At 36.1% G+C, this 16,548-nt stretch overlaps 3 protein-coding genes across 3 annotated transcripts; all 3 read right to left on the bottom strand.

Moving 5' to 3' along the window:
- Nucleotides 1-5,171: 5,171 nt before the first annotated feature.
- LOC117132739 (DUF724 domain-containing protein 6-like) lies at nucleotides 5,172-8,813 on the bottom strand. The gene is made up of 7 exons (XM_033287613.1): nucleotides 8,745-8,813; nucleotides 7,232-8,148; nucleotides 6,720-7,148; nucleotides 6,331-6,584; nucleotides 6,162-6,243; nucleotides 5,654-6,038; nucleotides 5,172-5,557 (listed from the first exon to the last, which is right to left on the bottom strand). The coding sequence occupies exons 2-7, from the start codon at nucleotides 7,298-7,300 to the stop codon at nucleotides 5,292-5,294; spliced, it is 1,485 nt and encodes a 494-aa protein (XP_033143504.1). The 5' UTR covers nucleotides 7,301-8,148; nucleotides 8,745-8,813; the 3' UTR covers nucleotides 5,172-5,291.
- On the bottom strand, nucleotides 7,684-10,941 carry LOC117132644. Its single transcript, XM_033287428.1, has 9 exons — nucleotides 10,037-10,941; nucleotides 9,550-9,948; nucleotides 9,218-9,265; nucleotides 8,745-8,813; nucleotides 8,528-8,677; nucleotides 8,365-8,436; nucleotides 8,116-8,148; nucleotides 7,845-7,913; nucleotides 7,684-7,794 (listed from the first exon to the last, which is right to left on the bottom strand). Exons 1-9 carry the CDS (start codon nucleotides 10,886-10,888, stop codon nucleotides 7,684-7,686), a joined length of 1,803 nt encoding a protein of 600 aa, XP_033143319.1. The 5' UTR covers nucleotides 10,889-10,941.
- LOC103861810 (diacylglycerol kinase 6) lies at nucleotides 9,788-14,968 on the bottom strand. The gene is given in 13 exon segments (XM_009139515.3): nucleotides 9,788-12,366; nucleotides 12,369-12,420; nucleotides 12,499-12,615; nucleotides 12,693-12,780; nucleotides 12,982-13,056; nucleotides 13,181-13,248; nucleotides 13,369-13,451; nucleotides 13,566-13,614; nucleotides 13,703-13,817; nucleotides 13,907-13,992; nucleotides 14,078-14,206; nucleotides 14,289-14,405; nucleotides 14,682-14,968. Coding segments are annotated over 13 exon segments (1,461 nt in total). The 5' UTR covers nucleotides 14,913-14,968; the 3' UTR covers nucleotides 9,788-12,115.
- Between the last annotated feature and the right edge of the window lie 1,580 nt (nucleotides 14,969-16,548).

Genomic DNA, 16,548 nt, shown 5'->3' with positions numbered 1-16,548 from the left:
AACTTAAACGTTAGGGATAATTAATATCAAAGTAGAAAAAGAAGTAGAAAACAGAGTAGAACGAGTAGAACAAATATGACATTTCACTTCCTTTGACCTTCCTGGAAATCTTTATCCATAAACTGGTCGAAGATCTCACAACATAGCTTGCTTCGTAAGTCCATCGCAGTTTCATCATTTATATTAGCCATGCTCTTCAATCCCAGTGACCTGCATTCCAGCATCTTCACAACAAAAATACCACAGTTGTATGGAAATTTTGTCTTTGGAAGCCCTTCTGCAAACTTAACTTCAAATGGACTGATATCTTCGAAATTAACCTCTTCACCAAGAAGTTCCATCTTTATGGCACTAATCAACACTGTCATAAATACCCAAAATTATACAATAAATCAATCACCAACAGACAACAAAATGAATATGTAAAAATGCATCACAATCACAAGCAGCAAGTGACAACAAAGATGAATGTAAAAGATTTTTACCTGCCAGTTCTTGGATTTGATTAAGAGCACGTTTGATATTTGCTTTTGGAAGACCACAATGGAAGAGTGTGATTGTGTTGTCCATCAATTGTATCTCCACCCCAATATAGTGACAGCTCAACTTATCTTCAATGACACCATATATAACATCAACATCTTCCAGCCATACCTTCTTTGGATGTATTAAACCTTTCACAAGTTCGCCTACACAGCCCTCCAATAATTTTTTTTTTTCTTATGTGGCTTCCTGACAGATTCATAAGCGTACCCAACCACTTCTAAGAATTTGACTGGTACAAAGCATGCTGCTGGAAGATTGTTGTTGCGGAACCAAGCACCTTGCTCAACCCTCTTACAATTTAGCATTTCAAATGCAACATTTATGTGCTGCCAATGTAACAATATAGTTAGAAACTTCATATAGAACTGCTATAACATGGACATCTAGCATAGCTCAACTCAACCTCTTCCTAAACATATGACACAATCAAATAGAAGACAGAACAGAGTGTTGATTACCTCTTTGTTGAGATTGTTTTCTGCATCGTCCATTTTTTGAAAGAACTCTTTTTCAATTTCTTTTCCATTGATATAAAACGGTCTGTAGTTGATAAAATTAACTAGTATCAATCGAAACTTTTACAAAATAAATTAGGAATATTTATGCGAGGACAAAAAGTTGCTTACACACGATATATGCCCCGTAGATCCATCCAGTGTGCAAGCCTTGAAAACCGAGGAAATTCAGGTGTCACAAATGGATCAATTGGAAGGATTACCTCAGGTGTTACAGGTATAGGAGGGTTTCTAGGTCGTATTGGCCTCTTCTCTTCTCGCTGTAGAAAAGGAAGCAAATCTACTGGCTGAGCATTTGCTTTCTTCTTCTTACCAACACATCAGGCTTCCCCTTTATTAAAAATAAAGACAAAAATTCAGGATCGTTTTTATCTTTATACTTGAATGCCTTCCTAATATGAAGTAAAAATATTTTTTATACCTTTTTTGCATGATCGTCTTGACTTGGTTTCACACTCTTACCCTGCTTTACTTCCATCTGTGAAACAAAACCGATATATCAAACTATTGACCTGAACTTCAATTCAAGTGGATCTTATTCATTTTTATTACCTCTTTTGCCATTTTCCCAACACCATCTTCTGATGGACCAGCTGCTTCATTTTTCTTACAAGCGACAGCCTTCGCCTTCCCTTTTTGAATGACAAAAATTCAGATACATTTATATCTTAATTCCTAGTATGATGTATAAATATTTCATACCTTTTTATCACCATCTCCTTCACTTGGATTCACACTCTGCGTCTGCTCTTCTTCCATCTGAAAATCAATACCGAGATATTAAACAAATGACATTATTTTTCAATTCAAGTGATCCAAGGCATTTGTTTTACCTTTTTTGTCATCTCCCAAACACCATCTACCCATTTTCTTGGTTTTTCGCATCTCAGAATGGTGGAAGTAAATTTGTTCTTTAGAATTGTTCAAAGAGACAAAACACGAGCCATCAAACAAAATGACTTTAACTTTTCCAGCGCACCAGGCACCATTGTCGAACGCCTCCACGTCCTGCATTAGCTCATAACTTTTCTTCGCTCCAGATCTCTCAGGTGGTGGTTGAGGACGTATTCTGTCAATTGATACACGTGTCTCAACACTCCTTTTCCTCTTCTTTTCGTCCAGAGACGGGACGAGTACTCAACTTTCACCATCTCAACCCCATCAACCAAATATGTTGCCAACACATTTCCTGGATACCATTTATGACAAGTATTGTCATCTTGTGATGAAATCTCCACATTTGCTCCGATCTCAAAGGGATTTTGAACTCTGCTTTCTACATCCTGTGATGGTTTAGATTCAAGGATATCCAGTCATTTTGATAGTTGCTGTGTATTTATTAAAGGTTTTAATGAAAGTAATACCTTATTTTGCTCTGTTAAAAGATTTCTGCGAGCTCGGGTATTTGGCTGTGTGTCGGAAATGTTTGGTGAAATGATCTCATTCATAAGCTCGTGAGTCTCCTGAATTCAGGAATGGTTGAATGAACACGTACAAGGGCTTCCAAAAATTACTTGAAAAGTCCAATTTTTTAAAGAAGGTACCTGCTGCGTCTGAATTGGAGTAAGGACTGGAGTCTCAATATTCTGTTGAGCTATTGGAGAACCAGGTGTCTCTTTCGTGATCTCATTCATAGGCTCTCGTGTATCCTGAAGTCAGGAATGGGATTATGAACTCGTACAAAACTTCCAAAAATTAATTTAAGTACAACCAAATTCATAATTTTATAAATACCAACAGTTTTCAAAATTATACTTGCCTCATTGTTAAGTTGTTCATCTGCTTGATCTGCATTGGCTTCACCTTGTCTGGAAGCCGTCTCATGAAATGGAGTTGTGTCAGTCTGTGCAAGTACAACAAAAATTAGGAAGGCAATCCTAAATATGTATAACATCTTCCAAAATTACTTGACAACTCAAAAAAAAAACTGAATCAAGAACTAGATAAACATTAATTTTAATTTCCGAAAAAAAAGTTACCTCATTGTTTGGAGTTTCATATGAAGTAACTCTTTGTAGTTTCTCTAGTTTTGTCACACGTTCTTTAATCTGTTTCCTGTCTTTTTCAATCAAACACAAACGATCGTTCATGATCCTTAAATTATCTCCCACCATCTCGCTGATTCTGTTGATCTTTGATTCCAAAGACTCCTCCTGATACGAAGAAGAAGCTTGACTCATCCCTCCATTCCCAAACAGTAAAGATGCTCTTCTTATTTGTTCATTAGCACCGTATAGGTCTACTGACATGTTTCGCCAATCTCTAATTTTAAACTTATAACCTCTCTTGGATAAATCGGCCATGTCATCCAGATCTTTATTAGCTTCGTCTTCCATGCAAACATCAGCTTCTGGATCATTAGAAATAGGAGGTAGGATGCATGTGACCTTAAGCTGAAACCATAAAAATAATTAGCTTTTAAATGGAGAATCATAAGGCAAAACAGAAACAAGAAAAAAATAATGTAAAAACTTACATGATCTTTGATTTCAATTAGGAGAACATCTATCAGCTGTGGAGAAGCTATTTGAAGGTACTTCTCACACAAAAATATTGGGGTAGACGGTTGAACGCTCAGAATAGGAACAACTTGACTGAATGCATACTGTAGCAAAGGTACTGACTCAAGTATCCATATAAGAAATGCCATAGGGAATCCTTGCAAATCATAATTGTTTTTGTCGAGGCTTTTGTCGACAGCTCTCTGAAGTGATTTTAACAGCAAATTATAAGCTGTTCTCCCCCATGGGTATGTCATCAAGACATCCATATCCTGCGCTATTTTCACATAATCCAAAGTAAAAGTTGTGCCACCGTCGAGAAGGCTCTTCTGTAGTAGTATGCTCTCAATCAGGAGGAGCATTGCAAGGCAGAATCTCTCATCAGAAGCATCTTCTCTTGTGTTTCTGAGCTGCTTCTCCACGTCCTTTACTGTATGAGTACGCCCTTTTAGGAAGTCCCACTTAAATTTCTCGGTTTCCTCTCGTGGTTCTCTTGCTTCACCACTACATTTCAAACCAGTCACCATGTGGAATTCTCTTATAGAGAACCTCATTGGCTGAGCACCAAAATGGAACCATGCTTCGTGTCTCTTCACTGTCTTGATGCTTTTGGTGAGAACTGCGTGCACTATCTTAGCTGATAATTTCAAAGACCTCTCTCCAAGCTTGATCACCGGTCCCAAAAACGTCCCTCTTATTCTGTTGAACTCATCATTTCCTAGAATTTCCTTAACAGTTTTGATATAAGCAACTATCGAGTGTTGGTTTATCGATATCGTCTTCTCTGGCTCTGATCCAATCGGATACCTCAGCTCAGGCAGTGCTAGTCTTAATGGTAATGGATCTCCCATCTTGTTTCTATCCTGCGTAAACAAGAAAAATTTTATTTGTCTAAATTAATTAAAATCCAATTTTCAGGAAGGGTTTCCTGAAACAATACAAATCCTTCCTGAGTCTATACACATGCTTTCACATGAACTAGAATTCTACCAATCATATTAGGTTAAAACGAGCAAGTCTATACACAAGCAAAAACCAGGAGACGAATCTCTCAGAAAGAAAACACACATAAGGTTGAATCTGCAACATACCTTAAAGAGATAGAGCTCTAGAAATGGTTTTTCTCGGAGAATAGAGAGAGCTCGCGTAAAAGATCGAGAGAGAGAGAGAGTTCTGGAGATGGGTTTTCGTCGGACCAGATGATTCTCCTCAGACCAGCGGTTAAACCAAGGCATTTCATAACTCAAAAGTCTCTCTATTCCCGGGTTCGATATGTGGTGGATTCAAAATCAATTTTAATTTTTTTTGTGTTACAGTTTGGAGTTAAATAAAATTAAATGTAATCCATTAACAGATGATTCTTCTTGGCCTAGTGGCTAAACTCCCACACTATCCAAATACGCAAACTCTCTCCCTCTGGGTTCGATCCTTTGTGGTTCTAAATTTTTGTTGTCTGTAAACATCACAATTTTAAGCTTACCATATACATGTCCAATCCTTAGTATATAATCTCATTTCATTCTTTTTTACATTTGAAACACTTAACTTTTTTTCTGGAAACCCATCCAGAAACATTATTTTAACCTTCCAAGATATATGATACCCAAAAAAATACTTGATATCCTTCCAATCTTTCTTATGTAACCAGACGCCAACAACATAACAAAATAAACAGTCATAACTAAAACCGAGTCTTAACTAAAACAAAAAATGTTTTCATGCATCATTCTCATTTCCCAAAGCTCTCATCCACAAATTGGTTGAAGATCTCACAAGACAAGGTTCTCCTTAGCTCCAATGCATTGTCATCATTAATCTTTGTCATGTCTCCTATCTTCAATGACTGGCACTCCAGAATCTTGACAAGAAATATCCCACAGTTGAAAGGATGTTTTGTCTTGGGTAAACCTTGTGCCTGCTCAATCTCAAATGGAATCATCTTCACTTTATCTACCTCATCACCAGAAGATTCCACCAGCAGATTAGAAATCAACACTGTCATATTTAAAAATCAATATCAAGATAGAATCAGTTGAATATTTCAAACCAAGAAACAGTTGAATACATCAAATACAAATTGTTTATACATACCTGCCAACTTTTTCACTTGAGGAATATCAATGCTGTTGCTTTCCTTTTGAAAACAATCATATACTGTGATTCTTTTCTTCTTCAAATGAATTTCCATCCCAATCCAGACATTGCTTTTTTTTCCAAGAGTAATCCCATACACAACATCAACATCTTCTCCCCATGTCTTCTCTGGATATACCTTCCCTCTCACAGTATCTTTAAATAAATCGTTGAAAATCTTTTTACCTTTGACCTTTTCTTTCTTGTAAGCCAAATCATCAGAGAGCAAGCAATGCAAGAACTCCATAGGTAGGAAGCACGCCTTTGGAATCTTGTAGTTGTGGAACCAAGCAGCATTCTCATTTCTTCTGCAATTTAGCATTGCAAAGGCTCCATCAATGTGCTGCAAAAAAAAAGGCAAACATTATCTAATTTGTTACTATATAATTCCTGAAACTAAACAAATCCTTCCTGAATTTTTTTTTTAAAAAAAAGCTCAAGGCAAGAACATATGTAAACAAATTACCTCTTTCTTAAGGTCCTTTTTTGCATTTTCCATGCTTTGAAAGAAAGATTTCCTTATCTTATTATCATTGATTGATAGGGACCTGCAGTCGATTAAAGATTCAAAGGAATTACCAAACCTCTTATACATAAATATAAGAATATATAGACAAGGACAGAAACATGCTTACGTTTCATGCATGCCGGGCTTTAATGTCATCCAATTTTGAAGCCTTGAAAGCTTATGTTCCGCAGGAGTTGAAAACGGATCAACTGCAGGTATAATCTCAGGTATTACAGTTAAAGCCGGATTTCTGTCAGACTTGAATGGAGTTTTTGTGTCTCTAGATCGTTTAGGCACCCTCTCGCTCCTTCTTAGGAAAACATTATCCATTCCTGAATTTTGTGATGAGGCAGCAGCTTTCCTTTTCTTATCAGGCTTCACCTTTAATCAAACAATAGACACCAAGCAAAATATTATCAAATTTGTTGCAATCGGAATTTCTGGAAACCATTCCTGAAACTAAAATGTATGTATATCAAACAATTCACGTGAAGTATAATTCTAGTTATGATTTACCTTATCTGCCATCTTCCAGACTCCATCTTTCCATTCTCTATGAATTCGCAAATCTGAATGTTTGAATAGAATAGTTTCCATAGAAGTATAGAGACACACCGAGTATGTGTTATCACCAAGTACCATGCTAATTTGTCCGCTGCTCCAGCCATTGTTGTAAAAGGCTTCTACCTTATCCATCATCTCAAAGGATTTTTGGTCACTAGTTGGTGTTGCAGGACGTATTTTGTCAGCCGTGATAGTATCCTGAAGTTTCTGAAGTCTATGTTGGTCTGTGAAGAGTGTCGTGTACTCAACTGTCAGCTCCTCTAGTCCTTCACACAGTTTAAGATCAACAACCTTTCCTGGATACCATATTTCGTCATCAGTAGACAAAATCTCAACCTCTGCGCCTATTTGAAAGTGAGCTAGAAGCCTGCTTACTTCAACCTATTAAAAATGAAGATTCAGTAACATCAGCGGTTTTAAATTGTTAGAATAATAATTAAAGATCAAATATACTCGATGCATACCTCGTTTGTTTCTGAAAAATCTATAGCACTTGTCTGAAGATGCTCTGTTTGCTGAGTAATAGGCGGCATCTTCGAAACATATGTGGAAACTAGCTCAGTAGTAGGTTCTGTAGTATCCTTGAGATTTTCTTCTGCTTGATTCTGCTCTGATGGTGTCTCATCGGATTGATCTCCCTCACTTGTCTGAAGGTGCTGTGTTTGCGGAGTAAGAGGCTGTGTCTTCGAAACATCTGTGGAAACTAGCTCAGTAGTAGGTTCTGTAGTATCCTTGAGATATTCTTCTGCTTGATTCTTTCTGCTTGATTGTGTATGCTCTCACTTGTAGAAAAATATTGGGTCGCAGTTTCTGTCTCACTCTATAAGACAAAAGTAAATGGTAAGAGTTAGTTGAATAGAAAAATATTACATAAACATTTTAAATATTTCTTCTTACCAAAGCATTCTTATTTTCTTCAATAACTAGTGCAATTAGTGAAGACAATGGAGAGGAAGGTGTGTGATGCACAGCATGCGTATCCTCCTGTAATAACAGTAAAATAAAAGAGGTAGTTATGAAGAAGTTTCTACAATTTAAAATTCAAGTTGTACTTATGAAAGACATTTCTATGCTTACCTTTTTATTGTTTGCTGAAATGATCTCAGTCAATGGCTGTGTAGCCTCATACGTTTCCTCTGTTACCGTCTGCAAAAAAAACAAAAAAAAAAGTCAGGTAGGGGATCAAAAACACGTACAAAAGCTTTCAAACATTACTTGAAATCTCCAAGATTTTTTGAACATTTACCTGCTGTTTCTGAATTGGAGTAAAAACTTGAGCCTCAATACTCTTTGGAGATATTGGAGAAGAAGGTGTCTCATTCATTTCCAGTGTTTCTTTTTGCAAAACTTGAGTCTGAGCAGCAGGTGACTCAATCACAATCTGCAAAAAATATCAAGAAAGGCCATCATGAATACATTCAATTATAATTTCTAGAGTAAATATTACCTCATCATCTGGTTTTCCTTCTTCTTGATTAGTTTTGGGTGGCGTCTCATCAGTAGAGGTTTGTGTTTCCCTCTGCCAAAAATTATAAAGGTCTATATATGTAAATCACCCAAAACTAATTGTAAACTCCAGCTGTCATTGAGTATATACCTCTTTTGTCAGATTAGGAGTAAAAACTTGAGTATCAAGGACAGGCGTGTCATCCGATGGCTCTCTCTCAATCTGTAAAAATTATCACGAAGTCAATCCAGAGTACCTTCTAAAGCTTCCAAACATTAACTTAAAAATCCAAAATTTTTTTTTGACCATGTACCTGCTGAGTCTGACTTGGAGTATAAACGGGAGTTTCAATACTCTTTGGAGCTATTGGAGAAGAAGGTGTCTCATTCATTTCCACTGTTTCTTTCTGCAAAACTTGACTCTGAGTAGCAGGTGACTCACTTGTTAATTTCTCTCTCACAATCTGCAAAAAAATATCAGGAATGGCCATCATGAATACATTCAACTATAATTTCTAGAATAAATATTACCTCATCATCTGGTTTTCCATCTTGATTAGGATTGGATGGCCTCTCATCGGTAGACGTTTCTGTTTCTTTCTGTCAAAAATCAGAAAAGCCTTTATATGTAAAAAAAAATCACCCAAAACTAATTTGTAAACTCCAACTGTGAAAACAATATCATTGAGCATATACCTCTTTTGTCAGATTAGGAGAGAATACTTGAGTATCAAGGGCAGAGTTTCATCATCTGATTCATTCATTGTCTCCTGCAAAAATCAAGAATGCATTCAAGAATATGTACAAAAGCTTCCAAATATTACTTCAAAACTCAACAATATTTTATTGGTTACATACCTCATGTGTCAAATTAGGCTGTTGAGACATTGGAGATAAAGGCGTCTCACTCGATTGTTGCGTGTAATCCTGCAAAAATCAGGAAGGCATTCAGGATTTTGTACAAGAATTTCCAAATATTTTCTTAAAAATTTTTGAGCATATACCTCATTTTGTTGAGACTTTGGAGATGCAGCTGATTCAATCATTGTCTCCTGCAAAAATCAGGAATGCATTCAAGAAGTACAAAAGCTTTCCAAATATTACTTCAAAACTCAACAATATTTATTGGTTACATACCTCATGTGTCAAATTAGGCTGTTGTGACATTGGAGATAAAGGTGTCTCACTCGATGGTTGTGTGCGAGACATTGGAGATAAAGGTGTCTCACTGGATCGCTGTTTGTCAAATATTAGGAAGACATTCAAGAATATGTACAAGATCTTCAAAAAAATACTTGAAAATGCAAATGTAAAAGAACATGTTTTGAGAATTTACTTTTTGTGTCACGTTAGTGGGAAAAACATTGTTGTTTCCTTCCAACTCTGACACACGAGCTCTAAGATGTATTTTCTTCTTCAGTAATGACATTCGATCCTTCATGCTCTTCAGATTCTCCTCCATTACCGTGATGATCCTGTTCACTTTTTCATTTACTGAATCCTCATCAATCGGAGTAGAAGCTTGGCCAGTCTCCTTATTTGCCATCATTTGAATAAGAGCATCCAATGTGTCAAATGTGTCTACACACCTATTTTCCCAGTCATCGGCTGTAATCTTGTACCCTTTCTTTGTTACATCTTTCACTGTTTCCAGCTCGTCACTATATTTGTCTTCAATGGAGATATCATCTTCTGGATCATGAGGAATAGAAGGTAGTATGCAATGGACCTTCAGCTGAGAGTATTTAAAAAAAGACCAATGAGAAACATATTAAAAAGAAGAAGCCAAATAAACTGAGAAACATATACTTGGAAAAGCTTACCTTTGTATCAGCTTCAACCTGTAAAACCCTATCAAGTGATGGATTCTCTACCTCAGTGTATTTTTCACACAAGTAAGTCGGCCCAGGAACCTCAACTGTTGGTACACACTTACTGAACTTATCCCTTAGCAAAGGAATCGACTCTAGTATCCAAAGAAGGAATACTAGAGGATAACCTTGCAACTCAAATTTGGATTTATTCTCCAAATGATTCGCGACAGCGTTTTGAATTGACTTCAGGAGCACAATGTAAGCCTCTTTTCCCCATGGATATGTCATATCCTGTGCATTTTTCGCATATTCCAAAGGAAAACTCCCTCCTTTGCTCTTCCGCAATAATATGCTCTCTACCAGGATGAGCATTGCGAGGCATATTCTCTCCTCAGAAGCATCTTCTCTTGTGTTTCTGAGCTGGTCCACCACGTCACTTAACTTATGACTACGCCCCTTTAGCAATTCCCAATTAAATCTCTCGGTTTCCCTTCGTGGTCCTTCTAATGCACCACTACATTTCAAGCCTGTCATCATATGAAATTCTCTTATAGAGAACCTCATTGGCTGCGCACCGAAATGGAACCAGGCTTCATTCTCCTTAACAGAAACGATGCTTCTAGTGAGAATGGCGTAGACTATCTTTGCTGATAACTTCAATCCTCTCTCACTGAGCTTCATTACAGGTCCCAGAAATGATCCTCGGACTCTTATCATCTCATCTGGTTTTAGGATGCTTTTGACAATAGAGATATAATCTGAACCAGAGTATTGGTTGATTGCTGACTTTTCCTTTGGCTGTGAACCAATAGGATACTTCAGCTCTGGCAGTGCTAGTTTTAGAGGTACTGAATCTCCCATCTTGTTTCTATCCTGCGTAAACAAGGAAAAAAAAATTTCAAACTTTTCTGGAAGGCTTTCCTGAAATAACACAACAAATGCTTCCTGAAATTCTTATAAACACTAGACAGTTTCACAAGCAACAAAAGACTCATAAGCAAATTCAAAACCCTATCAAAAATATCAACATTCCTAATCAAAACAAGACTCCAAGCAAAAAAGTTTCAAAATGTGTTACCATCCGAGTTTCAATTTTCAACATTTAATAGATGCAGCAACAAATGCTTTCTGGAAATCTTCTAAAAACATTCAATAGATGCAGCAAGAGACAACAAACTTTTATTTTATAAATTTGTACAAACACACAGAAGGTTGAATCTGCAACATACCTCAAAGAGATGAATTATGCTCCAACAACTTTGTGTTCCCACAATTCAAAAGTCTTTCATTTGCTTCGCTGGTTAATAAGAAAGAGTAACAAACAAATCAAAATCAAAACGCAAGCTTCCCAAATTTTAATTCAAAAACCCTAATTTTAAAAAGCTACATAGTGATTTGTGTCCGATTTTGAGAGTAGAGAGTGTGACGCTGATGATTAGATAGCCGGAGAAGATGATTAGCGAGGCGGAGAAGATGATTAGCGAGCGGGAGAAGATGATTGGCGAGCCGAAGAAAATGATTAGCGAGCCGAAGAAGATGACTAGCGAGCCGGAGAAGATGATTCCCGAGCCGGAGACGACGATTCCCGAGTCGGAGAAGATGATTCCTGAGCCGGAGACGACGATTCCCGAGTCGGAGACGACAGTGCCGGTGAGGGTTTGAAGATTCCGGAGAGGAGACGACAGGATTCGCGATCGAAGGAAATAAAATGTTTTTTTTTAATTCTTATAACAAAGGGTATAAGGGTAAATTACCCTTTTGATGAAACCTATTTTTGTGACTTTCTCCTTCTAGTGCTATTTTTGGGACATAAACTTCAAAAGGTGCTATTATTGACAATTGCCCTAAATGATTACTAAAATAATAGATATTCTCTTTCACATTTAATAGCTTTTTCAGTTTTTCTTTAACAAATTTAGGTTTGATTAATATATTAATTATTTTAAACAAATAATAGTTCAACAAACTTTATTGGTTTTAAAAAAATTAAATATATCATTATCAGTTAATAAAAAATAGATAAACAACTTTAAATTTTATATTTTAGAATTAAAAAAAAACATTTATCTTCCTGAAACAGAAAGAAAATCAAACATCACTGGGAACCTTAAATGTATCAGCTGCACCAAACTTTCTAAACTCTTCCTCACAGTTAGCCACTAATGGTTCATCTTCAGTTCCATCATCACTAAACCGGACTTTGGGTGAAGACTCATACATGCTTTTGGACATGCAATTTTCAGTTGTAAGCATGTTCACTTGTCCATGATGTGAAATCTCTAATATCACAGTTTCATCATCAAGTGGCAATGGTTGTTTCCAAGGCTCTCCATCCATCTCATGTATGCATGCTTCGCTGCACCTTTCTTAAATTCAAACCGAATCCGATTTGCCTATACATAATACACACACACGAGTTAAAATGTGCGTTTCACTCACATTTTGTATGAATTTTGTCACTTAATATTTACCTGAGCAAGTCTTGTTCCATGACCCTTTGGAGCGAGGAGAACAAGACCATGCCAAGCATTTCTAAAACCAACGATTTCGATGAGTCCATCATCTACGAATGGCAGAGTCAGGCTTCTCTGTTGAGACATCACAAAAAAGCCCATTATTTGTATTAGGGTTATTGAAGCAGTGTGAAGAGAATGTTAAAACCTACATCATATTGTTTCTTGGGATTTGGTGCTCCCCAAGGATTTAGTCCTCCAGAAAAGCTAGGAAGATTCAAACATACGACGGACCTGATGCTGCCAGAACAAAGGTAAATGTTAAGTTACTTAAGTATAACTTGGACAATGTAGCTATTTTGGGTATGGATCAGCAAAAAAGGTACATCACAAAGAAGACTAAAATCTCAGCTCAATCTAACATGTGGATTCATATCCTTGTCAAAAAGCCTCTTATAACCTTTTCCATGGCGTGAATATATATAATTTGATTAGAGTTACCTTTGGGGAATGTGAAGGTCGTTCCACTGGCCACTTTTGTCACAAATCTTAACTTGTGCTAGCTGAGCTATGTTACTGCAGCAAACGTCATAGAATATTAGAGTTTTCAAATTTGCAAGTTTTTTAGAGACAAAGCCAAATAGGAAAACAAAAATTCATATAAAGACGGTAAAAAATAAAAACACATAAATTTACTCACTGTGAAAAAGGGTGAAGAAGAGAGGCACAAAACCACCCTTGTTTGCAAGCAAGCTTTAAATATCTGCTCTGTAAAGTCATGAAACCAATGGAAATATTTACCTTAGTATAATTTACACTACAAGATGTAATCACAAGAAATATGAAGAGATTGTTCCACTAAAAACTTCTAGAGCAAAGTATGTAAACCTGATTGACCAGCTGATTTTTAAAATTTTCAGGATGTAATTTTCTCTGAGAATGAAACTCATAAGATGTTTGAGCATCCATCCCTGCAATAAAACTGATTAGTGACGCTAACAAGTCAAGGAAACATATGCTGCAAGTCACTTTTGTAGAGAAAACAGATAAAGTGAATTTTAGATGACATTTAGAAAAATTCTTACCCAAGCTAAAGTAATTCCAGAATCCCCCACGAAATGTGTGGTAACCTTCCTGGAAAAATAAAAAAAAAGATATCCATTGTTGAATGATCATATAATAGGAAAAGAAAGAGATGGTTCGCAGGAGAAGAGTGTATTACCATATTTGCTTGATCTGATGGAGAAGCACGACGAAATGCATGTAGAGAAGGTGGTAGCTCGATAGAATCAAGAGAGCCTTTTTTGGGAGACTTCATCCGCATAAGTACGTGCCAACTTAGTTGAGATATAAAACGCATATATGTCAACCCAATATGAAATAAAAGAATTAATAACTGGAAGAGAATGATATGTAAAGTACGTACTTGTCTATCTTCATCTCTTTGGCCTTAATCACTTGAGCCAAAAATGACTCCGCAGAAGACTTGTCTGTTCCAGGATTTTTCTTACCCTGAAGATGAGCAGATGGGATCATAGTAAGACAAGAACATATACATACTGTATGATATCATCATGTTAATGTATATGTAACATACCCATCCAAATGCAAATGGAAGGTTATTTCCTGTACCCAAGGGGATAGTAGCAATTGGAGGTGGATTGGATAACTCAAGATCACAAACAACTCCAAGGAGCCAACTAGCTGTGCCATCCCCCCCTGCAACCTGATTAAACACACAACTCTACCTCACGACTTTATTAACTACGAGTGATTACTCCATAAAGATGGTTTAAGAATTAACACACAATTATTTTCAACTTCTCCTTAATCTTGCAAGTCAGAGCATCGTGCTTTAGCCTCTCTAGGTTAAGATAGATCCTCTGTAGCACCTTATCCGGAGTCTCTACGTTAAGATCGAAAACCTGAACAACAAACTTGTTATGATCAAAATATAATAGTATATCCTAATTAAAAAATCATATATTTTTTTTTTCATCATATATTATAATATGACTATGTAATAAGAATAATAAAAATATAGGATTCCATACTCTCAATGGAGAATCAATACAAATTCATCACATTTTCTCGATTACTAGCGTATTTGAGAAACCAAAGTTTTATGAATTTTTCTAAATCAACGAATAATGAACCTAGTTTTTATACAATTGAGTAAATTAATAGTGTATGGTTTAGACCTGCTTGTCGTTGAGAAGAGAACGGTAGGTAAGAATGAGTTCTCCACCGAGTTGACCTCCACTTTTGGAGTTGATAAATACGAGAATCGGGCTCTCAGGTGGAGTACTTGGCACCGCCACAGCTTCGTCTTCAGGCGAGAGAACGTACGATGGAATGTAAAACTTCTTGAGAAAATCTGATAATGCGTCATATTTTTCAATGCTCGCCTGTGACTGATGAACACATTCCATATTTTAAAAATCGACAACGCTAATCATGAAAAAGACAATTGAAAAGTGTGGGATCATACCATTAGATTTTCTGATGGTGTTGAAAGAAAAAGTGTATAATATAATATTTTTGTGTCTGGAGGGATATGAAAGAATCTCAGAAGATTAATATTTAAGTATTGAAGATCCTGAAGATATCTCTATCAAGATTTCCTTTTATTGAAAAAGGGTTTCCTTTTATTATTTTCTGTTTTAGTTTAATTTGGTTAATAAGGTAACTAGGACGCGGTTTTAAATTAAAAGGCACATTGTTTATTGTATTTGTTTTTCATTAGTGACCTTTGTGCACATGCATACGCCATAATTGGCATGCATATCTAGTTTACATTGACATGTAGCCCATTGTCTTTATATGTTTCTTATCTTTTTAAATATTAACTTATAATAAATAGGAATGGTAAGAATTTATATTTTTTACTAAAAGGTGAGAATTATATTGAGACCAATTATATTTCATGCTACTTTCTTTATTTTCATTTTATGACAGTAATATTTAGTACGTATTTATGTTTGCTAGATTTTATAATTTTAATCTCTCATAAATCTTGTAACTGATTATATATATATCCTCCAGTGAATACTTGCGACTCATGTTTTTGTGGAGAAGTAGACTACCAATTTGATAGCTAAAAACATGGTTGGTTATGTGTAAAGCCGAAAGAACATTGGCCCTTCAAAAATTTTGAAGAAAATTACATTAATATAGGTAAGAAAATCTCCAAAATTATAAAAAAAGAATTTTAGTTGAAATTTTTAATAAACTGTTTATAATCATGGCAATGCCAGCTTAATGAAACTTTATATTTTGTTCAAAAAATCCTAGTGATAACATATTTTTCTCAACCGGTTCTATATATAAACCAATGCAGAGAATAAAAAAGAACCACGAACTCGGACACTGCAAATTGCAATAGATTTGTCGCAAAACGTTTACGATGGGTTCATCTAAACATATGATGAAACCCATTACAATATGAGGATTAAGCTGATTAGTGGCCCATTAAGTAGCACATAGGCCTTTTTCGAGAAGCGCCCATTGCAGTGACTTGATACAATCTTTGACTTGACATCAGCATCATATCTCTAACGCTGACCAATCCAGAAACCTAACCTAAGAGTTGATTAAATGATGCAAAAGAAGTGAAACGATAACCCCACAACTCGACTCTTTCCACGTGTCACATTATTCATGTACCCACACATCGTTAATTAGGAGAGAGAGAGCATATTATATAAAACAATAGCTTCGGTGTGACCTTCGGAGAATCTGTGGTTCTTGGGTTAAGGGGATATGTAATTCAAAGTTGGTTGCACAGCTTCCCACCAACAATTTAACAAACAAAAAGCTTCAATTGATGTGCATTTCAAATCTTTTTTTTATAGTGTCAACGTGGATGGCTTGTTCGGAGAGACCCTTTCACAAGCAATCTATGTTAGTATTTTACTTGGAGTTGCATGAAGTAAAAAGTAATTTGTAATTCGCCTTCTCATTATCAATTTTGATAGCACAAGGCACATGACATTCACACGTTATTTGAAGAAGATTTGTGCGTATTTGATAAGAGTACCCAACTACTTTACCGTCCTCACTCTCTCA

Source organism: Brassica rapa, chromosome A03 (genome assembly GCF_000309985.2).
Source record: "Brassica rapa cultivar Chiifu-401-42 chromosome A03, CAAS_Brap_v3.01, whole genome shotgun sequence".
NCBI classification, from domain to species: Eukaryota; Viridiplantae; Streptophyta; class Magnoliopsida; order Brassicales; family Brassicaceae; genus Brassica; species Brassica rapa.
The sequence above is the reverse complement of the archived record's forward strand: the minus strand, read 5'-3'. Positions and strand labels throughout refer to the sequence as shown.

Coding starts and splice junctions, on each gene's coding strand:
- LOC117132644 (XM_033287428.1), bottom strand. CDS start 10,888: ATGGGAGATTCAGTACCTCTAAAACTAGCACTGCCAGAGCTGAAGTAT. Junction 8,814..9,217: donor CAAAGTCTCAACAAAATGAG/GTATATGCTCAA, acceptor GATTTTTGACAG/AAAGAAACAGAAACGTCTAC. Junction 8,437..8,527: donor CTCCAAGTCAGACTCAGCAG/GTACATGGTCAA, acceptor TAATTTTTACAG/ATTGAGAGAGAGCCATCGGA.
- LOC117132739 (XM_033287613.1), bottom strand. CDS start 7,300: ATGCCGCCTATTACTCAGCAAACAGAGCATCTTCAGACAAGTGCTATA. Junction 6,244..6,330: donor AAGCCCGGCATGCATGAAAC/GTAAGCATGTTT, acceptor AATCGACTGCAG/GTCCCTATCAATCAATGATA. Junction 5,558..5,653: donor TCAAGTGAAAAAGTTGGCAG/GTATGTATAAAC, acceptor TAAATATGACAG/TGTTGATTTCTAATCTGCTG.